The following is a 27,913-nucleotide window of genomic DNA, read 5'->3' as shown; positions in this document are numbered from 1 at the left end:
GGGGAAGACGTGCTGCGCTTCCCCGCTGTCCCGGAGATTTCCCTATGGGCTTTCATCTTGCGAAGGAAGCCCATAGGGAAATTCGTTTTGCGAAGCGCCTCCAAAACGGAAAACCCTTTCATCTAGCGGGTTTTCCGTCTTGCGAGGCGTTCATCTTGCGGGACACCACTGTATGTTAGCAAGCAAGTTGTCTGCCTAACTTAGGTGCCGGTGTTTCAGTCAGAGAGCTGTGTTGCTTACTTTCCTACCCAATAAGTAAAGGGACCCCTGACCATTAGGTCCACTCATGGCCGACTCTGAGGTTGCGGCGCTCATCTTGCTTTATTGGCCAAGGGAGCCGGCATACAGCTTCCGGGTCATGTGGCCAGCATGACTAAGCCGCTTCTGGCGAACCAGAGCAGCGCACGGAAATGCCATTTACCTTCCCGCTGGAGCGGTACCTATTTATCTACTTGCACTTTGCCATGCTTTCGAACTGCTAGGTGGGCAGGAGCAGGGACTGAGCAATGGGAGCTCCCCCCGTTGTGGGGATTCAAACCACTGACCTTCTGATCGGCAAGTCCTAGGCTCTGTGGTTTAACCCACAGCGCCACCCAAGTCCCCAATACTGAACGTTAAACAAGGCACCGAGAGCCGTGGAATCTAAGAGGCTACCAAAGGAAAGAATTAAAAGGAACTAATAAACACTTCTTGAAAAGGCTGATGAATCAGACTTCTTCAGCTAGATAGCAAGGGTCAACAGCTCAAGGTCTCGCTTGGACTGGTGGAAATAACACATTAATGTATGAAGGACACACGTTGAGGTTATTGCTAACGATCGGCGATGCACGTATCTTCTGAAGGGGAAGGGAGAGGCTTAGTTTAGAACCATGAAATTGGAGCTGAAGAGAAGGGGAAATAGCGCTAAATCCAGAAGGCAGGACAGAGCAAGAATATTGGGGATGGGAGCCATGCAGAACAATTAAATCTTTTTTAAAAAAAAGTTTTTATTGTTAAAATAATTCAGCATTAATACACACATATTGCAAATATACAAGCATACAAACATACATTTTATACAATCCCTAAAAATATTCAAACATACCTACACTCAATCCCCCAGATAATTCCTTTCCCCATCAACATCCACCACCCCTCACCCCACCTTTGTGTTAGATTTCCAATCTACTCAATTGCAATTTCTTTCCACTTCTATTACTTTCTTTCACACACCTTAACCTAATTTCACGCTTCTTTTTCAATTACACATTGTTATCCATCTTATTTAGTATTTCAGTATTTAAAACGGAACTTGTTTATTCTAATAGGAGTTCTGATTTTTCGATATGGTTTTGCAAGTATCCTTTAAACACCTTCCAGTCCCTGTCTATCTTCTCTTTGGAGATCCTTCCAATTTCTCCCATTGTTTTGGATATATTGTAGTACTCCAATTATTGGAGCAGAACAATTAAATCTTATTCCTTATTTACCAGAATCTGGTGTTAAAGACAACAGAGGACACAAACAATTCATTTCAATTCAGGTCTTATTTTTGTTTTGTTTACTATCCTTTCACATTGCTAGTTTACATTACATTAACATGTTTTCACTGTTTTCATCCGCTCTGTGTACTTTGAAGAAAGGTGTAGAAAGCTACCTTACACCAGGCCAAGCTATTTGTTCATGTAGACATGTATTGTCTACCTTGACTGGAAGCAGCTCCCCAAAACATCAGGAAGAAATAATTTTCCAACTACCTGATCCTTTTAACTAGCAGTGCCACGTATTGAACCTGACACCCTATGCATGTGACAAGCACTGAGCCATGCATCACACTCTAATGATGGGATTATTAGTGGAGTTCTTCTTGCTTACCTTCATGAAGGCTAGAGACATGGGTTGTTATTTATGGCTTTTAAAAACACAACACCTCGTTTCTCAAGATGTGAAATCCTGATAGCCAACACTCAAGTTTCTGCACAACTCTACGGCGATGTGGTAGAGTTACAGAATACATGTCATTCTTGGTGGAGGGGGAAAGGAATACTTACTGTATTTTTCACTCTATAAGACACACACTTTCCCCTCCAAAAATTAAGGGGAAATGTGTGTGCGTCCTACGGAGCGAATGCAGGCTCCATGGCTTCAGTGATAGCAACGCGAAGCCTCAGCAGCGCAGTGGGAGCATTCCCACTGCACTCCGGAGGCTTCAGATTGCCTTCACTAAAGCCTGGAGAGCGAGAAGGGTTGGTGCGCACCAACCCCTCTCGCTCTCCAGGCTTCAAAGATAGCCGCCTGAAGGCTCCGGAGCACAGCAGGAACTCCCACAGCTCTCTGGAGGCTTCGGGTTGCCTTCCGCTGAAGCCTGGAAAGCAAGACTGTGGCGGGAACTCCCGCTGTGCTCCGGAGGCTTCGGATTGCCATCACTTAAGGCGAAGGCAATGTGGGAGAGGGAGAGCTGCGCAGCACCCCTTCAGCGAAGCGGGAAGAGAAATGGAAGGGGCTCCATTTCTCCTGCCGCTTCGCTAAAGGGGCACTGCACAGAGAGGGGGAGAATTTTCTTTTCTTGTTCTCCCCCTCTAAAACAAGGTGCGTCCTATGGTCGGGTGCGTCCTATAGAGCGAAAAATATGGTAAAAAGTGGGGAAACTGGGATGAGGGGGGAAAGAAGATGATCACTAGTCCGGCTCTGTTCTGTGATTAATTCCGTTTCTCCCTGGCCTACTGCCCCAAAGGACTAACCATCAACATAAAATGGACAAGGAGCAGGGAGTAATGCAACAATGGAAGATGACAAAACTTCCGAAATGCCTGGAAAGGTTGGTGTGCAGGAAGGCTAACCATCAAAAATATATACAGATCATAGCTTACCTTTGTTGATTGTGCTTGAACAGTGAACGTTTCTGGTTCAGAGAAGTACTGTTGATGGCTGATCTTTAGGGAAAACTGCCCATTCCTACATGAACACCCAAAAGAAGGTTATATAAATAGATGTTGCTTTTTGATAGGAATACAAGTGCACAGCATGATTCATCGACTACAGCAGAGGTGTTGCACAAAAAAAAAATTTTAATGCTCAAAAAAGGTGCTAAACCTTTTTGATCAGTGATAACAGCAGACTAGAAAATATCAACCTTGGAAGCGTTCATTCTGATCTGTTGGTGCGGAGGTTATATGACATTGCCAGCGAGTGGTTGCTATTCTGCACTTTACAGAGCAATTTCCCATCACATTTCTTACTGGACTTTTTGCAGCTAGAAAAAGGATGGGATGATTGCCCTTGAAAGTGAGAGATAACAGCCAAATTTTGTTGGAATAAAGAGCCCATCTGGAAGAGCCCCTTGTGATCACAGCCAAAAATGGCTCTGCCATAGCGCCTTCAAGGCTGCATGCGTATACTGAGATTTCACCAGGCACTGCTGTCATATTTTCAAGCTTCCTGCCTCAAAAAGAAATAAGTCTTGAGGACCAGAAACTTGCATGTTATTAAATAAAAACTGCGATTCTCAGACCATTGCAGTCTGTACTTAGATTAGTTTCAATTTCTGCACTTGTGCCCCAATCATATACAGTGGTACCTCAGGTTAAGTACTTATTTCGTTCCGGAGGTCTGTACTTAACTTGAAACTGTTTTAACCTGAAGCACCACTTTAGCTAATGGGGCCTCCTTTTGCTGCTATGCCGCAGGAGCCCCATTTCTGTTCTCATCCTGAAGCAAACTTCTTAACCTGAAGCACTATTTCTGGGTTAGCCGAGTCTGTAACCTGAAGCGTATGTAACCTGAGGTACCACTGTATCTGGTGGTATCACTTCAATTCTAATCTTTCCCTTCCTATTATTATTATTATTATTATTATTATTATTATTATTATTATTATTATTATTATTATTATTAAATAAATTTGTATACAGTCATACCTTGGGTTACAGATGCTTCAGGTTGTGTTTTTTTGGGTTACGGACCACTGAAACCCGGAACTACCGGAGCGGGTTACTTCTGGGTTTCAGTGGTCATGCATGCACAGAAGCACTAAATCGTGCTTTGCGGATGTGCAGAAGCACCGAATCACAACCCACAGCTGCGCAGATGAGCAGCTGCGGGTGGCGAACACTGCGGGTTGCAAATGTGCATCCCTCACAGATCATGTTCGCAACCTGAGCGTCCACTATACTCATAGATCTCAGGAAAGTTCACAACATAAAGTTACTACAGTGGTACCTCATGTTAAGTACTTAATTCGTTCCGGAGGTCCGTACTTAACCTGAAACTGTTCTCAACCTGAAGCACCACTTTAGCTAATGGCGCCTCCTGCTGCTGCCACGCTGCCGGAGCACAATTTCTGTTCTCATCCTGAAGCAAAGTTCTTAACCCGGGGTACTATTTCTGGGTTAATGGAGCATGTAACCTGAAACGTATGTAACCTGAAGCGTATGTAACATGAAGTAGCATTGTATATAAAAAACACAAAATACATAGTAAAAATAACAAAGACAACCTGATAATCCACCTTTCCACAACACATCTACAGTAAAAGGGCATTGGATGTCAATCAGCCCAAGGCCTGGTTAAAGAGGTATGTTTTCGCCCGGTGCCTCAAGGTTTATAATGAAGGCACCAGGCGAATCTCCCTGAGGAGAGCACACCACAAGTGGGGAGCCACCAAAGAAAAGGCCCATTCTCGTGTTGCCAGTCTCTGGACCTCTCATGGAAGAAGCACACAAAGAAGGGCCTCAGAAGATGATCTCAGGGTCCAGGTAGGTTCATATGGAGAGAGGCGGTCCTTGAGGTATTGCAATTCCTACCCCACCCATCCACACAGATGCAGAGCAACTTTCCCACGCTATTCGGAAGTACCCTTGGATAACTTCCGTGCACTGACAGCAAGAGATGTAAGGAAGCAGCAAATCACCTGGATTTCTTCTTATCATGCATGAAACGAACTCTCTGCCCCTTCACGTCTTCCACGGTGAAACGGTCGCCCTGGCTCAACTCTGTCTCTTTCCCCTTTGCCACAGTCAGCAGTCGGCCGTTGGTGGGAGGGTCAACCACATGAAACAAGAAACCTTCTCCGTCACCAACAGGGCCTTGCAACTCCAGGATGGAGAGGTCAATGGGCTTCACCTCGCCAATTCCTAACTGGAGTGAGCCATTTGCCCTGAGAACAGGAGTTTGCATGACAGCTAAAACAAACCAAACAAAACCCAGTTAATATGTAGACCTCAGCTTTATTTCACTGAAGATTTCTATGCAGCTTTCACAGTGCAGCTAACAGAAGTTGCAAAACTGACCACAATGCTGACCCTTCAGCCCAGCCCATCCCTGCCCATCTGCAACACAAAAAATACACAACACCTTATCTCCCATTTTTAAAAGAAAAAATCTAAATCTAGATCTTTCTTCGACCTTAAGTGAAATACATAGGATTGTTGCAGTAGAGAACACCAGAAAAGAGAAAAAATGACATTTTTATAGTAGCAAAGCCACTAATTTTAGGCAATATACCAGGAAGTTATAGGTTTGAGAGTTCTGGTCCTTTTTATCAGAGATACTCTTGCCCACACTTCTGTATATATACAACACACATATATTGAACTACAATTCCCATGGTTCAGTAAGGCTGATAAAGAGAAATAGATCTGTCTGTTAAATCAGATTACCTGTGGTGTAGGTAGATTGATTGATTGATTGATTGATTGATTGATTGACTTATTTATTATTACATTTCTATCCCACCTTTCCTTCAAGGCACTAAAGGTGTCATAAGTGGTCCCGGTTTTTATCACAACAACCCTGTGAGGTAGGTTGGGCTGTGAGACTATGACTGGCCCAAGGTCACCCAGCAAGCTGGATGGCTGAGTAAGGATTTGAACCTTGGGTCTCTTAGGTCCTATTTCAATGTTCTAACCACTACACGCACTGTCTCTGATCACCAGCTGTCCTCACAACCCATGAGGTTCACTGTTACTTCATATGAACAGATGGGAAACTGTAAGTGACCCACACTACCCAGCTGCCAAGGGGAGCGTTATAGGAAAATACTCACTTTCACACTCTCTGCTCCAGGGATTTCCATAGAAACCATGGCTGCAGTCGGAGACACAGCGGCTTTCCTGCAAAAATGTAGTGGAGTCGCAAACTCGGCACCGACTTGATTTGTCGCATTCCAAACATCCTTTGGGGCAGGCTAGCATGAAAAGGAAAGAAATGAGACTTTCAAATAAAGATCAAATGCTACCACTGCCATTTTCTGGTCTCGGAAAACAAGGCCACAACTGTGTTATTACTTTATTAATGGTCAACGAAACAAGAGTCCAAGCACAAACGGCTTGTTGAGCCAACATTGCCCTGAGCACTGGGGGGTGAAGGGCAATGCAACAAACAGGACTCTTAGACTATAAAATCTTCTCCATTCAGTTCAGGAAGCACACATTCCTTTACGTGTGGACACCAGTGTCTGGGCACATGAGCGCATGAATACACACACACAAAGTTTGAGATCACACTTGATTGTGCCTCAGGAGCTCCAAAATCTGTGGTTGGCTTCCCAGTTAAACGCACTAAGCAGCTATTGTTATAAAGAATTACATTGTCTTAAATATGAAGAAGGGACAAATCTCCATGCTTTAACAAAAAGGGAGCCTGCTTGTTCAACATTTTTTAATTTGCTCCAGTTACTGTCGCTTCCAGATAATCTGTTTATTGAGCATTCTTCCTGATTTCTTTGCACAGTGTTTGTGAGGAAGATTATACAACACCACCAATTTATTGAGGATTCACTCTGATTTGCTTGTGAGGCTAAATGATGTTGCATCAAGCAATTGTTATCCCACAGTCTCCGGTGCATATCCCTGTCACTTTCCTTACTGCAAACCTATCCCTCCCCCAAAACACATTCTTTTTGGGAAACAGGTTTGTTGCTCAGGAGTGTCATGTTTGCCAGTATGCCGCAGAATCCCACTCACAAAATAATGCCCCAAAGAAATTATTATGAAGGCCTGGGTTTGGATGAGAAGGCAAGAAAGTTTAGGCAGGATTAGCAACCAGTAGATCACTGATATATTGAGTTAATTGTTTTGCAAGATTCATCTATCTCTCGACTGTAAAACGCCTCAAGGCACTTTACAAAAGAAGCATGAGCAGCTTGGACACCTGTGGCCAAGAGGCCGTCTGGTGCAAGCAAAGTTCAGTTGAGTAAGAACTTCCAAAAGCCAGGTATAAATCCACTTAAAGCAGATTCTTCACCCCTCCTTCCCTAGTATTCTCTATGCCAGGCTTCCTCAACCTTGGCCCTCCAGATTTTTTTTGGCCTACAACTCCCATGAGCCCTAGCTAGCAGGACCAGTGGTCAGGGATGATGGGAATTGTAGTCTCAAAACATCTGGAGGGCCGAGGTTGAGGAGGCCTGATCTATGCCAGCTGGCAGCAATTCCTAGAAATCTGCCAGGGATTGAGGCCCAACCCTTCATGGCCTAGGACCCTTGTACCTACAGGACCGCCTCTCCCGGTATGCCCCACGGAGGACCTTAAGGTCCATAAACAGCAACACCCTAGAGGTCCCGGGCCCTAAGGAAGTCAGATTAGCCTCAACCAGAGCCAGGGCCTTTTCAACACTGGCTCCAGCCTGGTGGAATGCCCTGCCTCATGAGACCAGGGCCCTGCGGGATCTGATTTCTTTCCGCAGGGCCTGTAAGACAGAGTTGTTCCGCCTGGCCTTTGGCTTGGAATCAACTTGATCCTCTTCGCCTCTTTCCTTTTTCCTTTCTCCTTCTGTGATGGAACTCCTATTTGGGGACTTCCCTGGCTTTTTTCTGGCCCACGTAGGACCAGTCTGGATAGTTGGCCTTGGTGAAGATTTGACGTTTTCATCCCCCAAAAATTCTTGATTTGAGTTTCTACTGAAATGAGGCTGCATTTTAATGTTGTACTTAATCTTGTTTTTAAGTTGTATCTTAATCAATTGTTTTATATCTGGTGTTAGCCGCCCTGAGGCCAGTCTTGGCTGGGGAGGGCGGGGTATAATTATTATTATTATTATTATTATTATTATTAAGCAGAGAGTAGTGGCTGCTTCAGGTGACAGAACTGGGGAGCGGGGAGCAGAGGTTAGCTGTTGGAGGACAAATACAATGGTGGACACTGTCCTGCTGCTAGTGTTGGAAGTAGCTTCCTGATGTGGAATGGGAGGGGAGGGGGGCTATCTCCTTCCTTGGAGGTTTTTAAGCAGAGGTTGGATGGCTATCTGTCATGGATCCTTTAGTTGAGATTCCTGCACTGCAGGGGTTGGACTAGATGACCATTGGGGTCCCTTCCAACCCTACAATTCTATGATTCTATCGTATTCTTTGTCTGAGGCAGCAAAATGTCTTGGGCTGCCCTACTGTAAGCCAGGCATATTTAGAGAAAGAGTTCTCATCCCGAGATGCGTACAAAGTAAGATAAAGGATCAGAAGCTTTGCTACAGCTCTTCATGTCCTAAAGGTAAAGTTAAAGGGACCCCTGACCATTAGGTCCAGTCGTGGCCGACTCTGGGGTTGCAGCGCTCAGCTCGCTTTAGTGACCGAGGGAGCCGACATACAGTTTCCAGGTCATGTGGCCAGCATGACTAAGCCGCTTCTGGCGAACCAGAGCAGCAAACGGAAACACCGTTTACCTTCCCACCGGAGTGGTACCTATTTATCTATTTGCACTTTGACGTGCTTTCGAACTGCTAGGTTGGCAGAAGCAGGGACCGAGCAATGGGAGCTAACCCCGTCGTGGGGATTTGAACCGCCGACCTTATGATCGGCAAGCCCTAGGCTCTGTGGTTTAACCCACAGCGCCACCCAGTTTTCAGAGACCAACAACATCAACAGGTTTGTTTAAGTGAAGCACATAAGCTGGAATATTATTTTATCCAGCCCATGGATTCTCGAGTCCTCTTTTTGCTCAGGCTGCTTACCTCTGAACTCAAGTGTGTTTTAACCTTTAATCCCCTCATTGATATTCACCTGAGCACCTTTGCTCTCCGTGGTCTGCATAAAACCGCTTCCCACATGTCGAGACGCACTGGGAACCCATGAGGAGAAACGGGGATTCACAGCGGGCACATTCACTTGGGGCACGGCACTCCAGGCAGCGGTCATCATCACATCCTGGAAAACACGCACAAATAACTTAGGAACAAATTCCTCTAGACACAAACGCAGGGCACAGTTCTGTGTCTCGTGATCTGATTACACCCTGACCAACGCAGCACACACAGTTAGCTCATTCTGTCCTTACAATAATCTCGCAGGGCATGGCATGTCCAAGGTCACACAGTGAATTCTATAGCTGAGCAAGATTTTATATATATATATAATTTTTATTACATTTTCTGTTTTACAATTTAGAATATTCATTTAAGCAACCTTAAAATATCAAAAACTTCCCTTCTTCTCTTTCCATGGTTCATTTTGCATAACATAAAGCCCTGGATATTTTATATAAACCAAACCATTCAGTATTCCATTATTACATCCATCAAAACTTATTTACACTGTTGAATTTATCTGCCAACGTTTTCAAGTGTACACAATTCCCCCCCCCCCAATATATTCAATAAACATTTTCCAATCTTCTTTAAACCTATGTTCTTCATGGTCTCTTATTCTGTCTGTTAGGCCCGCAAGCTGCACATATTCCATCAGTTTAAGTTGCCATTCTTCTGTAGTTGGGACCTCGCTCGTTTTCCATTTTGGGGCTAACAAAACACGGGCCGCAGTAGTGGCATACATAAATAACCTTTTTTGACACCTGGGAAGCTGAACAAGAATTTGCACTTGGATTGTCTACATCAAAGCCCAACATTCTAGCTACTGCAGGGTGTACAAGTGTACGTATGTATGTGCATGCATAGAGAGAGAGAGAGAGAGAGAGAAAGAGAGAGAGAGAGAGAGAGAAATATTGAGTATAATAGATGCTACCGGATGATTAGAGCTGTCAGTACAGAAGCCACTCAACACAAGCAGACAGCACTGGGTTCCTAGCTCAAGTGCAGGTGGACATTGCCTCAGGGTCCCAGTTTTTGGCCTTAGGAGAACTCATTCAGGCGATGCACCAGTCTCCTGTCATCCTTGGGGTTTGACATTCCTGCAGTCTCTCCCGCTCTTCAACTATGCAGGAGCATGTGGCTGCAGAACAGGCTGCAGGCCCTTTAAATAGTGCAACCAGGTCTCCCAAGGTGGAGCCACTGTAAGGTCCAGACATGTCAACTTTTTAAGGCTTCAGATGACTCTTAAGCCTTTGCTGAGAGAGCATCTTCCCAAGTGCAGATATAAGGTCCTACTGGGAGCTGTCCAGGGTGCTGATCTGCCTGGACCTGGACAGGGCTTTGTATCCATTACCACTCTCCTTCAAGATCCCAAGCCTCAGAAGAACATTATAGATATATGCCAGCTTAAATGCCGTTGTAGGTCTTGAGGTGACAGCGCAAATTTGCGGCGAACGTTTTCTGAGTAACGGGCTTTTTACTGTTCCCGTATGTCCTAAATCACAACAGACAGGCACTGTAAACCCAAAACGCTGTAAGCATAGCAGGGATCACATTGACAGGTCTCATTTGAAGGCAGAACTGCCACTCCAAATAGGATACCTCTGTCACTACAGTCAGACGGTGTCAGGCCCAGAATTCACAGATTCAGACCATGAATCTGGAGGCTGAGGAATGTCAGGGCACACAGGGCAGGCCACCACCAAGATCAGGCCAAAGTGAGGAATTACAGGGTAACAAGGCCCTGAAACATCAGTAGGTTGAAACAGGTCATATAGAAAGCTCTGAACTATAGAAAAGCTTCCAAGTTGGACTTGCTCTCTGGTATCAGTAAGAACAGAAATCTGTTGTTGCTGCAGTTGATGCTCCCAGTTCTAGCCACCAAGCAAATCCATCCCACTTATCATTTGTATTGTTGTTGTTTAGTCGTTTAGTCGTGTCCGACTCTTCGTGACCCCATGGACAAGAGCACGCCAGGCACTCCTGTCTTCCACCACCTCCCGCAGTTTGGTCAGGCTCATGTTGGTAGCTTCAAGAACACTATCCAACCATCTCATCCTCTGTCGTCCCCTTCTCCTTGTGCCCTCCATCTTTCCCAACATCAGGGTCTTTTCCAGGGAGTCTTCTCTTCTCATGAGGTGGCCAAAGTATTGGAGCCTCAACTTCACGATCTGTCCTTCCAGTGAGCACTCAGGTCTGATTTCCTTAAGAATGGATGCGTTTGATCTTCTTGCAGTCCATGGGACTCTCAAGAGTCTCCTCCAGCACCATAATTCAAAAGCATCAATTCTTCGGCGATCAGCCTTCTTTATGGTCCAGCTCTCACTTCCATACATCACTACTGGGAAAACCATGGCTTTAACTATACGGACCTTTGTTGGTAAGGTGATGTCTCTACTTTTTAAGATGTTGTCTAGATTTGCCATCGCCTTTCTCCCAAGGAGCAGGCGTCTTTTAATTTCGTGGCTGCTGTCACCATCTGCAGTGATCATGGAGCCCAAGAAAATAAAATCTTTCACTGCCTCCATTTCTTCCCCTTCTATTTGCCAGGAGGTGATGGGACCAGTGGCCATGATCTTCGTTTTTTTGATGTTGAGCTTCAGACCATATTTTGCGCTCTCCTCTTTCACCCTCATTAAAAGGTTCTTTAATTCCTCCTCACTTTCTGCCATCAAGGTTGTGTCATCTGCATATCTGAGGTTGTTGATATTTCTTCCGGCGATCTTAATTCCGGCTTGGGATTCATCCAGCCCAGCCTTTCGCATGATGAATTCTGCATATAAGTTAAATAAGCAGGGGGACAATATACAGCCTTGTCGTACTCCTTTCCCAATTTTGAACCAATCAGTTGTTCCATATCCAGTTCTAACTGTAGCTTCTTGTCCCACATAGAGATTTCTCAGGAGACAGATGAGGTGATAAGGCACTCCCATTTCTTTAAGAACTTGCCATAGTTTGCTGTGGTCGACACAGTCAAAGGCTTTTGCATAGTCAATGAAGCAGAAGTAGATGTCTTTCTGGAACTCTCTAGCTTTCTCCATAATCCAGCGCATGTTTGCAATTTGGTCTCTGGTTCCTCTGCCTCTTCTAAATCCAGCTTGCACTTCTGGGAGTTCTCGGTCCACATACTGCTTAAGCCTGCCTTGTAGAATTTTAAGCATAACCTTGCTAGCGCGTGAAATCAGTGCAATTGTGCGGTAGTTGGAGAATTCTTTGGCACTTCCCTTCTTTGGGATTGGGATGTAGACTGATCTTCTCCAATCTTCTGGCCACTGCTGAGTTTTCCAAATTTGCTGGCATATTGAGTGTAGCACCTTAACAGCATCATCTTTTAAAATTTTAAATAGTTCAGCTGGAATATCATCACTTCCACTGGCCTTGTTATTAGCGATGCTTTCTAAGGCCCATTTGACTTCACTTTCCAGGATGTCTGGCTCAAGGTCAGCAACCACACTATCTGGGGTATACGAGACATCAATTTCTTTCTGGTATAGTTCCTCTGTGTATTCTTGCCACCTCTTCTTGATGTCTTCTGCTTCTATTAGGTCCTTTCCACTTTTGTCTTTTATTATGGAAATCTTTGTACAAAATGTTCCTTTCATATCTCCAATTTTCTTAAACAAATCTCTGGTTCTTCCCATTCTATTGTTTTCCTCTATTTCTTTGCATTGCTCGTTTAAGAAGGCCTTCTTGTCTCTCCTTGCTATTTTTTGGAAATCTGCATTCAATTTCCTGTATCTTTCACTATCTCCCTCGCATTTTGCTTGCCTTCTCTCCCCCACTATTTGTAAGGCCTCGTTGGACAGCCACTTTGCTTTCTTGCATTTCCTTTTCATTGGGATGGTTTTAGTTGCTGCCTCTTGTATAATGTTACGAGCCTCCATCCATAGTTCTTCAGGCACTCTGTCCACCAAATCTAAATCCTTAAACCTGTTCCTCACTTCCACTGTGTATTCATAAGGGATTTGACTTAGATTGTATCTTACCGGCCCAGTGGTTTTTCCTACTTTCTTCAGTTTAAGCTTGAATTTTGCTATAAGAAGCTGATGATCTGAGCCACAGTCAGCTCCAGGTATGTATTAGTATTCTGTATTTCACATGTACCCCACTTTCCTCCAAGGAGCTCAAGGAAGCATACATGGTTCTCCCCCTCTCCAGTCTAGACTCACAGCATCCCTGTGAAGTAGATCAGATTGGAAGACTATCCCAAGGCCACCCAGGCAGCCCAATGGATGAGCAGAGATATGAACCTGGGTATTCCAGGTCCTAGTTCAGCACTCTCACCAACACACCCAACTGGCTCACTTTGCTCCATCTCACTTTGCCTTGGGGGGGGGGGGCCTTAATCCAGGCTTGCCTTCTCCTTGTAACCTGCTCCCTGACTTGGCAGCAACTTCATTTGGCAAGTAGAAGTACCGGGGCAGGAACGGAGAACCCAGGTCCACAGGTCAGGAAGATTTCACCCAACCCTCTTAAGGCTCCCCACCTCTGCACTAGTGAATCATGGGATTTTTGTCTATCACATGATGGTGTATGTTTTGACTCCACAAAGTGGAAAGTGACAGAGACAGGATGTTTGTGTTACTGTGTTCTGTGAAGTGGGACTATTGTCCTTTGTTCTTTCTCTTTGCTGTCTGATTCTAGAGAGAGAGGGAGCCATGTTGCAGTGCTCTGTGTGTGTTTATATGTATATAAAGTAGATTAGCCAAATTGCTGAGTTGCTGAGGTCTGTCACACAAGCTGCGGATCCCTAAGTGTGCTGGTGTCTGTTGGCATCGGTCGCTGTTGGCAACGCAGCCTACTCTACACAAATAAGAGTCAAAGGATCATAGAATTGTACAGTTGAAAGGAATCCCAAGTCCTAATCCCTAGTCCAACCCCCTGGAATGCAGGGGGAAAGGTCTGCCCACTTTCACACCTGGCCCCGCCCACTACAGATATGCGGCCCTCGAAAAGTTGCGGATGATGGAATGCTGCCCTTGGGTTGTAAAAGATCTCTCACCCCAGTCATGGACTGCTACATTCCCGTGAAGGCACGTGGACAGCACAGCAACTGTTTGGCATGCCCTTCTCACCAATGAGGGACACGGGTGGCACTGTGGGTTAAACCACAGAGCCTAGGACTTGCCAATCAGAAGGTTGGCGGTTCAAATCCCTGCGGCGGGGTGAGTTCCCGTTGCTCGGTCCCTGCTCCTGCCAACCTAGCAGTTCGAAAGCACGTCAAAGTGCAAGTAGATAAATAGGTACCGCTCCAGCGGGAAGGTAAATGGTGTTTCCATGTGCTGGTCTGGTTTGCCAGAAGCGGCTTAGTCATGCTGGCCACATGACCCGGAAGCTGTACGCTGGCTCCCTCAGCCAATAAAGCGAGATGAGCGTCGCAACGCCAGAGTCCGCCACGACTGGACCTAATGGTCAGCGGTCCCTTTACCTTTACCTTTTTTTCTCACCAATGAGCTGATGGGGAAGAACCTAGACAAGACATAGCATGTGCTCTCCCCCGTCTCCTTTTGCCCTTTACCACCCAGGTCCAAAGCAAAATCTCGACTGGTCTTGCAAAGTGGCAGAGGACCACCCTACCGCCTTGTTTCAAATGGAGGCCCAAGACACCATTTGTCCAGCAAGGAATTAGTGAACTTCCATAGCAGTATTTGACAGAGGTTGTTTGTGGACGGCGTCCCCGATAAAGGAAATCAAATACACTTACCCTGCAGGCAAAGTAGCAGAGACTTACTTTGGCAAGTGTCAGATTCCTTGTAGAAAGCAGGAGGGCAATGCTCCACACAGGAACCTTCGTGGAGAATGTATCCCTCCATGCACTGCAAGCAATCGGTGCTCTGGGGACCACTACAAGCGTTGCAGCTCCAGTCACACTCTGGAATACAAAGAAGGAAGAAAATACACACACATCCTAATCAAAGCCCACGGTCTGCTCAGCTTCCACCCACCCATTTTAACATACCAAACGGTACTGACTGCAGATGCATTGAAGGGCAAAGAAAGAACAGCGGAACAGATGCAAGGCAGGAGAGAAAATGCCTAAGGAGATGTTCTTAGAATAACACAGATCTTTCTCTGGGGTTTAACATTTCCCAGTTATGTTAAACACGGACACAGGAGGCTGCTTTTCAAAGGTCCAGTCAGGCAGTCGCAACGGCTGCTCCCTCGAGGTGCTTGCGGTTGCTGTCGGCCGACATTGCTCCATGGCGTCTCCTGCCACGGTTAAACCGTAAATCTCTTATCTTCCACTCCTGCGGACTTCTGGGATTTCCCCGCAAGCGCTGCTAATTAAGCAGGCCGAATCAATGACGAAGGTGACATTGCCCTGAAGTCAAAAGGAATTTCGGAAGAGAGCGTGGCAAAGTTAATAACAGGGAGGCAGGGACATCTCAGCCACGCTGCTCCAGGCAGCTGCCGGGTACCTCCTGGGAGACACATGCAATAACTGTGAGAGAGCCACGCTACTGCGAAAATCGCTGAGCATTTATTCAGCACCAACAGAGCGCCAAGTGCTATACATCAGGGGTGGGCTTAAGAACCTAAGAACAGCTCTGTTTGATCCAACCAAAGTCCAGCATCCTGTTCTCAGGGAGGGCAACCAGAAGGTTATGGGATGCCTGTAAGCAGAACCAAAGAGCAACAGCCCCCTCTACACCTGCGGTTCCCATCAAAGGCTTACTGCCTCCATCTAGCAGTTAGAACTATTGCATCTAATCTGCTCTTTACTAGGCAGAGGGCCTTCTCGGTAGTGGCGCCCGCTATGTGGAATGCCCCCCCCCCCATCAGATGTCAAGGAAATAAACAAATATCTGACTTTTAGAAGACATCTGAAGGCAGCCCTGTTCAGGGAAGTTCTTAATGCTTGAAGTTTTATTCTGTTTTTAGTGTTCTGTTGGGAGACGCCCAGAGCGGCTGAGGAAACCCAGCCAGATGGGCGGGGTATAAATAATAAAATTATTTTTATCATTTACTAGAACCTCATGATCTATTAACCAGGGCCATGTGTACAATTGTGAAAGTAATGCGGTTAGAATAAAAGACAAGGTGCCTCTGAGCATTCTGAGATTAGGATTTTGTTTTCAGCACCAGAACTCAACTGAACTCAACCTCCAGTCCTTTCACACAGAAGTCTGTTCCTGGATAACTCGCTTCATTCCAGCAGATTAATTTCAGAAGAAAGAGCTGCTTTCTTGCTGCTTAAACCTTGGCTGATCGACTGCTAATCGCCCAGAGATGTTGACAGGAGACCCCAGCCTACCATTTGCAAACCCCTGCTGTGCAATACAGAGAAGTGAAGTGGATTACAATCCCCAGGATGAACAGAGGATGGGATATGGCGATGGGGGTGTGGAACGGGAGAAAAGCCAGCACAGGATATAGCAATCACAAAAGTCCTGGAGGAACAGGGTGGCATAGAGATAGAAGCTGTCCTAGTCAGGTGTTACACAGACCCAGAGAGGATGATGAGGGAGCCCTGCTGAGTCTAAGAATAGCCCGTTCTGCAAGCTTAAGAAGGGGGGCTGTTGTAAAAGGAAACCAAGATAGCACTGGCACTCTAGTTTTCCAGACCTCAAGGTGAGCCAGGGTGCAAATACATATGGGCAGAAAGAAGTTGGAGCTGTCCTTGGATGCCCTGGCAAGAGAAACTTGAGCAGAGCAGAAACAGTGAGCGTAAGAGAAGGAGAGAAGGGGGGACATGGGGACACTGTACAGATTGACATTGACCCTAGAGCCCCAGCTGCAGCATTTAGAACTATTTGGCATGTTAGATGGCTGGCATCACGCTGCAAGTCTGTGCAACACCATCCCATTTCCTGGAAGGCACTCTCAGTGGTGCTGAAACAACGTCTGCATAGCTCCTCTCCATGGTAAGTAGTTCTGGGTGCTGCAGCTAGATCACAGATCACTTGTCAAGGGGGCGAGGGGGCTCTTTTAACCTGTGCCAAAGCAAAAGAATTTCTCCCATGGAATCCACATCCTCCAGCCACATGAAACATCAGCTCAGTACTCCTTTTGAAAATCCTGAGCTCCTTCTCCAATATACATCAGGGAAAATACAGCCTGGCAAACTCCTGAGGATTTATTTTACATTCTAGGTTAGCTACCAGCATGAGTTTGACCAAACTGCGGGAGGCAGTGGAAGACAGGGGTGCCTGGCGTGCTCTGGTCCAGGGGGCCATGAAGAGTCGGACACGACTAAACGACTAAACAACAACAAGGTTAGCTTGGGAATCAGGGTAGGAATTTAGGATTATAGATGGACGCCAATTTCGGTTTCTTTCCGTTTCTCCCCTTTTCAGCCTTAAGTTCAGCTCTCTGCATTTCTCCATCGGTTTGTGTCTTTTTAAAAGCCACCATGAAAATTCACCAGCATCTTAATGCAAATTTCTCCTAATCTATTTGTATGCAACTTTACCCTGATATGCACATTTTTGCAAACAATTTCCCCAAGTGTAATGCATTTTTGCATGGTATTTTCACCAGCTTGCACATTTCTAATGCATGCTTCCCCCAATACACACATTTCTGTACATCTTGTTTGTTAGAGAACTGCATCACAAAATTCGGAGAACTGTGAATTTTAAAGAGAAACCCGTTTCGGTTCCTGTGTTGTTTCAGGAAGTGCAAATTAGGACGTTTCATATTGAAATGGGAACTGAACTGAATTTCTTCCCCCTAATTAGGATAATAGTAAAAATTAGCAGGTTGCTGGATTCTGTCTGGGGTTAAGGGGGGAAGAGCTGTCCTTCTTGACTCTCCCCTGATTTCACTGCTAAACAGTTTGCAGTGAATTTTGAACTCCACTCTATATGCTCATATCCTGCTGTGACATGAAAGTGAGTCAATAGCCTTTTATGAGTCCTGGGATCAAGTTCCTTAGCTTTAACTTTCTTCCACCTTGGATAGTTAAAAAGAGTCCCAGTGTTTCAGGTTAGTTAATTATACAGCAAGCCTTCTGAGGGTGATGCACAGCAATCTTTGATGGTGGTGCATTTGCAAGGTGGCTTTATACAAATTTAATAAATAATAATAACGAAGGCATGAAGAGGGAAGGAAGAAAATATTCATACTGGGCCTGATTTTCTTCCTCAGAAAACACCAATGTGGAACCGGCAGCATGTGCTGAAGGCTTGTTCCTTCAAAGTTCTCTCTTGAAATATGTATATTCAGCCTTGCAATATTTATAAATCAGAGAAAACTCCAGCAAATATACAAAATCTTATATAAATGTTAAAGGGGAGGAGGAGGGATTTAGCAAGTTAAGCTCACCCATCAATCGACTGAACCGCTAGCTGAGCAAATGGCAAATCTTGACCCTCGGAAGAGAGTTTGATGGCTCACTTACTCAATCATTTACGAGGGAAGGATTTGCAATAATCTTGTTTTTCACTGGGAGCAGAATCCCATGAAAGCAGATAACCAGGGGAGCGAGGGAAGCAGCAAAGGGTGGGAGGAATGTGGTTTGGAAGGAGAGAGTGAAGAAGGCTTCGCTGTGACTTAAACTAGACTCTTAACCATTGTTACTGTGATCCAAGACAAGAACACTTCTCTGTTTCTTTCACCTTTGCAGGTCTTGGTGGAGAAGTCAAGGTAATATTGTGGAGCGCAGCTGTCATCCTGGCATTCGCCAAAGAGCAAGACGTGGGACGGGTCTTTGCAGGATGTGCAACGGGTCCCCGAATCACAGCTCAGGCACTGACTGCTGCAAGCTGTAGAAGAAGATAAAAAGCAGGATGACTGATCGCAGTTATTTTTAACGGCTGGAGCACAATTGCCGCTAAGAACACGAGCTGGGTGGGAGGTCTCCAGTTTAAAGCAAGCTTCAGCCACCAGCCCGAGACAAGCCATTATCTCTCGGCCTACCCATCTGCAATATGGGAACAAGAAGTGTCTGAAATGCTAGAACAATGATGATTGACTGAACTATTGTACTTAGAGCACTTTGAACACTTCAAACAGCTACAAAACTATACAAAGTGAGGGAAAGTGGCTAGGGAGAGGATGGGCGGACACAGGCAGAGAAAGAGTTATTCAATCCTGCAGTGCTACAAACTCCAACCATCCTGCCCAACGCTGAGTCCAGACCACAAGTAACTTTCCCAATGGGTCAACAGATATTCATACACACACAAAATAAAGTTTCCCCTCCTCCATGACACAGAAGTGAGTAACACATTCAGGAAGAGAGGTATGTACTTCTCTGTAATTTTTGTGAGTCGTCTACTGAAACCGTTCCTCAGTTGCCTTTTCCCTGGGAAATTCAGCCACAAGAGACTTCTCACCAATGAGGGATGCGGGTGGCGCTGTGGGTTAAACCACAGAGCCTAGGACTTGCCGATCAGAAGGTCGGCGGTTTGAATCCCCGCGACGGGGTGAGCTCCTGTTGCTCGGTCCCTGCTCCTGCCAACCTAGCAGTTCGAAAGCACGTCAAAGTGCAAGTAGATAAATAGGTACCGCTCTGGCAGGAAGGTAAACGGCGTTTCCGTGCGCTGCTCTGGTTCGTCAGAAGTGGCTTAGTCATGCTGGCCACAAAACCCGGAAGCTGTACGCCGGCTCTCTCGGCCAATAAAGTGAGATGAGTGCCACAACCCCAGAGTCGGCCACGACTGGACCTAATGGTTAGGGGTCCCTTTACCTTTACCTTAGCCAAAGAGGCCCAACTCACACCCACACAACAATTATTTCGGCGCCAGGCTAAAACTTTTTTTTTTTTTTAATTTGCCCAGGTGCTTCAAATGCTCTCTATACTCCTAAGCCTGCATAAGGGTCCAATCCGCTCTCTTTTGTCATTTATTTCTGTTGTTATTGCGCTATGATGTAAATCATTTATTATATGTCTATTTCACTGCCCTGGAATCCAAGTCAGATGAAAGGTGACATACAAAGCTTTTAAATCAATAAATATTGAACCATTTCTTGTTGCCTCCTTTCCATCGTCTCTCTACAAGGTGGTTCGAATGTTTTTGAAAGTTCATGCAACTCTCTTATGAGGCGAGAATGCAGAAAAGGGACTGTTTCTTTGATTAAAATGGCCCGCATATCAGAAACTCCCTGCATGAAGAAAGCTAGCACATCAGGGGAAAGGCCTGACATTAAATAGTCGAGGTGGACTATGCTACATTACCTTGCTAAATGTTTGAATAGATTCCCATTGAAGAACCAAGAAGGGAACTATTAGAGTTAATACAGCTCCAGGGTTTTTATGTCTGGGTATTTTTTGCCCCTTAAGGGCACACAAATCTTCATCCACCTCCCCACCACCTCCCCACAACCCTCCATCTAAAATCTCCTATATACCTAATTTTCTATGCTGCAGCATCTGACTCATTTTGTGTCACAAGCCTTAATTAATTCACATTTGCAACACATCTAAGAAGCTGCGTGGATTAACAGAGTGAAGAAGTAGCTAATAATTAGATGTTTGATGAGGCACATTTGCAAACCTCAAAATATACCACTGACACATTATTCAAAATGACAAAGAAAAGGCAAAATAAATTTGCAATGTAAGCTAGTTAAGACAGAGCTGTCTTGACACTGCATGTCTTATTAACATTACTTATTAACATGAAGTGCTGTTTTTTAAAATGCAAACCTGTTTTGTGAAGTGTCTTAAATATAAATGTTAAGTTAATTCCCCCATTTCAGCTATTTCTCCCTGCCCCTTAAAAACTCTTCCCCCACCCCAGTTTTGGAGGCTATTTCAAGGCTGATATGCTTGGATCTGAATCACAGCAACTTAGAACCATAGAATTTTAGAGTTGAAAAGGGTCCCGTGGATTATCTAATCCAGGCCTGTCCAAACTTGGCCCTCCAGCTGTTTTGGGACTACAATTTCCATCATCCCATGACCACTGGTCCTGTTAGCTAGGGATGATAGGAGTTGTAGTCCCAAAACAGCTGGAGGGCCAAGTTTGGCCATGCCTGATAACCCCTTGCAATGTTTATCGAAATCATCTTTCCGTTTTTTCTTTGTTTAAGCAACAAACAGATAAAGCAAGAAGCAGAAGGATGTACGTTTGCAATGCTGGTTCTCATCCCTGTAGAACCCAAGGAAGCAGGCCGAGACGCACGTGCCGATGTGAGAGAGAACAAGGTTCGAATCGCAGGAGGTGCAGGAGGAAGGTCCCTCTCCTTCGCAAGTTCTACACGAAGTGTCACACTCTGGAGGTGAAAGACATTGTGGAAACGTATGTCTGTGAGAAGCAGCCTCTCTGCAAACAGGCCATTAAGAACGTTACCATAACTCTGTGCATCAGGGAGAAAAGTGTGTTGGGTTTAGAGCAGAGGAGGCAGGATTCAAATCCTGATTCAGCCATGAAGCTCACTGGGCAACCCAGGTATAATAAATTTATTATTATTATTATTATTATTATTATTATTATTATTATTATTATTATTACCCTCTGACTGGGTCGCTCTACACAGGGCTGCTTTCAGATGTCTTCTAAAAGTTGTGTGGTTCTTTTATTTCTTTGACATCTGTTGGGAGGGAGTTCTACAGGGCGGGCGCCACCACCGAGAAGGCCCTCTGCCTGGTTCTCTGTAACCTCACTTCTCGCAATGAGCGAACCCCCAGGAGGCCCTCTGAGCTGGACCTCAGTGTCTGGGCTAAACAATAGGGGTGGAGATGCTCCTCTAGGTATACAGGGTTGAAGGCATTTTTTTCAGATGCTACTCACTTCGACACTCTCCGCCAGCCTTGTAATACCCCGTGGGGCACTCAGGCAAGCAGTGTTCTCTCAGGAGCAAATGATGGAGGTTTTGGCACTTCAAGCAGATGCTTCCCGTGTCCTGGAGATCTGCCACGCACTGTGCACACAAAGGGTGGCAATCTGCAGAAAGGAGAAGAGAACGTTGGCATGAACATGAGATAAGTCTATGAGACCGCTGCCCAAAGCACAGCACAGTCATAGGAATGTACGAAGAGCCGGCTGGATCAGGCCAACCGCTCACCTGGTCCAGCATCCTGTTTTCATAGTGACTGAGCAAATGCCTGCAGGAAAACCGTAAGCAGGATCTGAGCACAAGAGCAACTCTCCCCTCCTGTGGTTCTAGCAACTGGGATATCAGGCTATGACCATCACAATGTTTCAGAAGCTTCTGCCATATGCTTTGGCCTGTCATGTTGATATTGGCCTGTTTTAATAGCTAAATGGATACTTTTCTCCAAGGGATGAAAATCTGGGATGTAATGATTATGGATAGCTGTAGCAAGGACATTGGTGGCGAGTGGGATGTGGGTAGCGCTGTGGTCTAAACCACAGAGCCTAGGACTTGCTGATCAGAAGGTCGGCGGTTCGAATCCCCACGACGGGGTGAGCTCCCGTTGTTCGGTCCCTGCTCCTGCCAACCTAGCAGTTCGAAAACACGTCAAAGTGCAAGTAGATAAATAGGTAACGATCCGGCGGGAAGGTAAACAGCGTTTCCGTGCACTGCTCTGGTTTGCCAGAAGCGGCTTAGTCATGTTGGCCACATGACCCGGAAGCTGTCTGCAGACAAACGCTGGCTCCCTCAGCCTATAGAGCAGGGGTCGGCAACCTTAAGCCTCATGGGTCACAAGTGGCCCAGGGGAGTTGTTTAACCAGCTCATGGACCCCTGCCACCCACTCGGTTGGCTTCCGTGTGCCATGCTAAACTGGCATGGAGCAGAGTGGGGACTGCCTTCCACAATGCTGGCCGGCTTCCCATTGGCTGCAGGAAGCTCCTGCAGCCAATGGGAAGCTGTGCACCCCTCCTCCTCGCTGGAAGGAGCGCCAGAAATAGTATTTGCACTTGCGTGTACACGCGCGCACACACACACCTGCGGGACCGTGAACTGGCCCAAGCCACAAAAACTTTGCCAACCCCTGCTATACAGTGAGATGAGCATGCAACCCCAGAGTCGTCCACAACTGGACCTAACGGTCAGGGGTCCCTTTACCTTATAGCAAGGAGAGAATCATTCTGTGGAGACTGGAGGCAGGGGTGGATTAGATTGGGGGGGGGGGAGTGAGTAGATATTCATGTAAAAAATATTTATTAAAGATGCATTGACTTGATTAATTGAATAACTATACTTGTTTGTGCATTATGGACATGGAAGAAGAAGAAAGAGGCAGATTGCCTGTTCAATGTAGAAGTAGCATCAGACCGGGCTCTTAGGCGGTTGAAGTAGACAATTAACAGCAATTACCAGACTCAGTGTGGCTTCTCTTCCCTGCTTCCCTTATGTTCATCCTGCTTTTATTTTCAAGCACTGAGGTGTTGAACACATTTCCTTCCCCTCTCAAGGCTTGTGCCTTGCTTCATTGCCTTGAAGACTCCTGTACAGCCTTCCCTAACAAGCACAGAAAATGTTTGGTTTGACAGGACTGCCTGGACGCTCAGTTGCCAAAATCACTCTGTCACTTGGAAACTATTTCTGAAAGCACGGCAAATGTCCAGGGTTGGTTCCGATATGAGATAAGGGGGTGAAACTGCCCTCAGGCACCACGTTTCCTTCAAAGCAAGCTAAGTCTGAGCCTCCTATAATACTAAATCAAGTATGATTTATTAAACCATGGCTTAGCATTATGTGTGCACCCTGCCCAGCACCTAGAAGAAGAAGAGGACTTTAGACTTGATATCCTGCCTTTCACTCCCCTTAAGGAGTCTCAAAGCGGCTCACAATCTCCTTTCCCTTCCTCTACCACAACAAACACTCTGTGAGGTGAGTGGGGCTGAGAGACTTCAGAGAAGTGTGACTAGCCCAAGGTCACCCAGCAGTTGAATGTGGAGGAACGGGGAAGCGAACCCGGTTCCCCAGATTATGAGTCCACTGCTCCTAACCACTACACCACGCTGGTTCTCATGGTTTGCTTACTACCAACAAACCAGGATCTGAAGCCATGGTTTGCTGTTGACTTACAAACCCTGGTTTGTTTTAACTATAGCTTGCCATTATGCGTGAACTGATTGATTTGCAAAGCCCTTAAGAACTTGGGTCCACGATACCTTAAAGTCCACCTAAGCCTTAATATCCCAGCTTAATTGCTAAGGTTTGTTGGAGGAATGCTGTCAACTCTCCGTGTGAATGAGGCCCACTTGCCATCTACAAGAAATCAAGCACTCTATATGGCTGGTCCAGCAATGTGGAATGCACATCCATTGGAAACCCACCAAGCACCCTCTTTTTTATTTTTAGGCAGCGTCTGAAGACTTTCTTGTATCAACCAGCTTTTCAGACTGGATGTGTTTCATGCGAGTAGCGAGCTTCTTATACCATTTTCTGCTTTTATATTTTTCTTGTGTTTATATTTGCTGTTGGCCACTTAAGACATTTCCTACACAGGCTAGATTTTATAAACATTTTTTATAAATAAAACAGAAACTTAAAAGTGGGAAGATTTTCCGTTCTTCACTAAAATGTTAAAAACTAATTTAAAAACAGCGGCAAAAGCCCATCTAAGTACCCACAGCCAGGAACATGAATCAGCTGATGATGCCATTTAAAACAAAGGAATTTTCAGGGGGTAAGAATCTGATAGGGTAAAGGCGCAGAGCCCTTTAGGAAGAGAGTGCCACAAGGAAGGTGCCACTAGTAAGATTTATTAGGGAGAAGATAGACAGGCCTTCTCCATTTGAAGGAAGCAGCCTGAACACAAGTTCTCTTGTCCTGAGAAAAGATGCCTTGAAATACGGTTAATGTGGAACTGAAAAGACTGTTTATGTACACTACAACAGCTGCAAGGATGCTGTTTGCCCAGACTGGAAAGACGACAAGATACCTATTAGGGTAAACCGGCAGATGAAATTACTGGACTATACAGAGATGGCAAGATTAACTGGGAAAATCAGAAGTCAGGAGGATCAAAACTTCAACAGAGAATGGGACAAACATATATTGTATTTGAAAGACGACTGTAAACACTCAAACGCTTTGGCAGGCTTTAAATTACTCCTGCAGTGATACACAGATTTTGGATACAATGGAGTACTGTTAATTAGATGGACTTATAATATGCAGTTGAAAAAGTTATTTAAAGAACCCACGGAGGGGAGGAGGGGAGTTCTAGATTTCAGAAGAATCTTGTGTGAAATTCTAATATTTGAAGTAACATTATTTGTGTGAATGAATTTGTAAAACCAAATTTAAAAATGAAATACGATTAATGTGTGCTCAACCCATTTTCACCACACTTAGAAGGTCCATGATCACTCTTTTTGTATTTTTACCACTGAGAGCCAGAAGTGAGAGAGGGCCATTTGGGTTTTCTGCTGCTGGCACTGGCATTCTCCACATGCCCGAACCTGCAGCGCCACCATGTCTCCACACTGACCATGTTTTCAGAAAAGCACTGGGCATGTTGTCCGCCTCCAGCCACCTATCAGCCTAGAGAGGATGGAGTTCACAGCAGGGAGAGGCGGACTCAGACCCCCTCCTACTTTGCCAGCAACCCGTCAACAAGTTGCTCATGACCTTCCCCTGAACCAAAGGAGTTTCAGAAAGTTTTACAAGAAGTCTTTTGTGCACAATACAGGGACAATGGAAGGGATCCTGGAAGCCAAATTATTCCTCATTACGGTGATTCAGAAAATTATATGGGAAATGATGGCTGTCTTGAAAGCAATGCAATCAAGCTGCTGCCTTCAAAGTAACATGCATAGCTTGCTGCCAGGTTTCCTGCTGGAAGTTAACCTTTCCGTCCGTTTCCAAAACTTCCACTACAAGTGAATGAAAAGATATTGGGATTCTGCAACCCAGACCTGGCACTCCAAAGGAACCAAAGAGAATCAAGGAGCTCAAATTCCAATGGCAATAGATTAGCAATGAATGAACAAAGCAAAGACCTTTGGGAGATACCATAACCCAGCATGCAACCCAAAGTTAGCACATCTTTAAGCCACACTGGTTCCAATGGGAGAAATCTAGGAGCATGTTTAATGTGCAGTAATCAAAAAGTGTTGGGAGTGCTTAATATTAGGCTCAGCCTTCCCCTGTGCTCCTAGCCCGATCCTGTAGGGCTTGGAAACAGGAGCCACTGAGATCAAACACTGGCTCCCTTTGCCACAAGGGCTTGCTGGCTGCAGGGGAGAACCTACAGACATTTCTAGCCAGGAGATTCATAACAGCCCTGACAAGTCCTGGCCTGGGAAATCAAGTGATAGAGGAGGGTCAATCAGGAGCTATCAGAAAGTAGAAAAGCTTGGTGCCAGCTTCCTCAGTTTGGGCAATGTCTTGCTGGGAGAAGCCATGTGGTTCTACCTGTATGCATACAACTACCGTATTTTTCGCCCTATAGGGTGCACTGGCCCATAGGGCGCACCTAGTTTTTTGGGGGAAAAATAAATAAATAAAAAATTATCCCCCCCTCCCCAGTTGCGGGGCTGGGGCGGGGGAAGCCCGAGCTTCCCCCGACCCCAGCCCCCAGAACAGGCTGCTATCCGCAAGCCTTGCGAGCTCGGCGGGAACTCCTGCCGGGCTCGCAAGGCTTGCGGACATCTGCCCGAAGCCCGCGGTGCGCTCCGAAGCGCGCCCCGTGCTTCGGGCTGCAGGCTGCTGCCCGCAAGCCTTGCGGATAGCTTCCTGAAGCCTGGAGAGCGAGAGGGGTCGGTGCACACTGACCCCTCTCGCTCTCCAGGCTTCAGCGAAAGCCTGCATTCGCCCCATAGGACACACACACATTTCCCCTTCATTTTTGGAGGGGGAAAAGTGCGTCCTATAGGGCGAAAAATACGGTATTTCCCTGAACACCGTATAGATTAAGATGCTTCTTTGCTCTCAAGTTGGAACCCTTTATTATTTGCAGCAAATTCAGTAGCCTAAGGCAGACTTCCCGAACCTGGTGCGCTGCAGATCTATTGGACTACAACTCCCATCAGCCCCAGCCAGCCCTGACTAAGCTAGAGCTGATGGGAGTTGTAGTCCAAAATAGAATGCACTAGGTGTCAGGAGCAGGTGTTGGGAATAAATTACACAGAGCAAGTACAGTATTTTTCGCTCCATAGGGTGCACCTGACCATAGGGCACACCTAGTTTTCAGAGGGGGAAATCAAGGGAAAAAATACGATCCCCCCCCCCCAGCTCTGGGAGCAGCGGACAGGCTGCAGGCAGCCTGAGGCTGATGGGACTTATATTTTGCACTATATAGCATGCACCTACTAGTTTGTCCAGGTGAAATGCACTGCAACACAAATAAAGAATTGGTATTTTGACTTAAGTCTCTGACATGCTCCCACACACCTCCCAAACATTAAACCAGGACAACTTTTGCTTCCATGCCATTGCACAGACGTATGTCTGCACAATTTGTTTGCTTTTGCCTCTGAGTGCGAACACAGTTCCCATAAGTGAGTCTTTCCTTCCTGGGGGGAGCACAGATCTCTCTCTATCCTGCAGCACTGCTTTGACCACGGGGACATCAAAGGACATGCGTTCACGCTATTGATCTCTCTCAGAGGGGAAGAAAAACGAGAGAAAGGGAGAGGCTTGTAGTGAATTTGATGGACCATGGGGAACCAGGGATGGAGGGATGAGGGGAAAGAGGTACTTTGTACTGTAGAAACTTGTTTGGATTTTTCACAGCCATTTCCCTTTGAGCTAAAGAATAAAAAAAAACCTGAAAGGGAACACAAAATTCTCTTTAATGTTTCCCGCTTCCACCATAATAATATTTTCTCTTTATATTTATCTTTCTGTCCTTCACGACACTCATTGGAATGAACGGGAGGGAGAATTTGCTTTCAGTTTAGTCTAGCATCAACCTCAAGTGGTTAAGATAATGCACACCATTGTTCCAAACACATTGCTTATAACCTGAAGGATACTGGAATCATAAAAACAGAGAGCAGGAAGGGATGTTGGGGTCATCTATTCCACATCCCTTGCTCAGCGCAGTAATTTTTCTACAGCATATCTGCCCACGAGTTTACCACAGTTCCAAAACCAGAACTCCTCCTCATGTA

General features: G+C 45.8%; 1 protein-coding gene across 4 annotated transcripts in view; it reads right to left on the bottom strand.

Annotated features, from left to right (window-relative positions):
• Positions 1-27,913, bottom strand: part of FRAS1 (Fraser extracellular matrix complex subunit 1) — a 355,216-nt gene that overhangs the window by 115,651 nt on the left and 211,652 nt on the right. For all 4 annotated transcript variants that reach the window (XR_013394125.1, XM_077933767.1, XM_077933768.1 and 1 more), the window contains exons 20-27: positions 21,670-21,822; positions 21,005-21,151; positions 18,550-18,696; positions 14,721-14,861; positions 8,967-9,110; positions 6,023-6,163; positions 4,889-5,159; positions 2,850-2,934 (exon numbers count right to left, since the gene is read on the bottom strand). Coding sequence is in view for 3 of the 4 variants with exons in the window: in XM_077933767.1 (XP_077789893.1) it covers positions 2,850-2,934; positions 4,889-5,159; positions 6,023-6,163; positions 8,967-9,110; positions 14,721-14,861; positions 18,550-18,696; positions 21,005-21,151; positions 21,670-21,822 (1,229 nt within the window). In the remaining variant the exon portion in view is untranslated. The remainder of the gene's footprint in view (positions 1-2,849; positions 2,935-4,888; positions 5,160-6,022; positions 6,164-8,966; positions 9,111-14,720; positions 14,862-18,549; positions 18,697-21,004; positions 21,152-21,669; positions 21,823-27,913) is intronic.

Source organism: Podarcis muralis, chromosome 9, assembly GCF_964188315.1.
Source record: "Podarcis muralis chromosome 9, rPodMur119.hap1.1, whole genome shotgun sequence".
Classification (NCBI taxonomy): domain Eukaryota; kingdom Metazoa; phylum Chordata; class Lepidosauria; order Squamata; family Lacertidae; genus Podarcis; species Podarcis muralis.
Note: the sequence above shows the minus strand (reverse complement) of the source record. Positions and strands in the feature narration are given on the sequence as shown.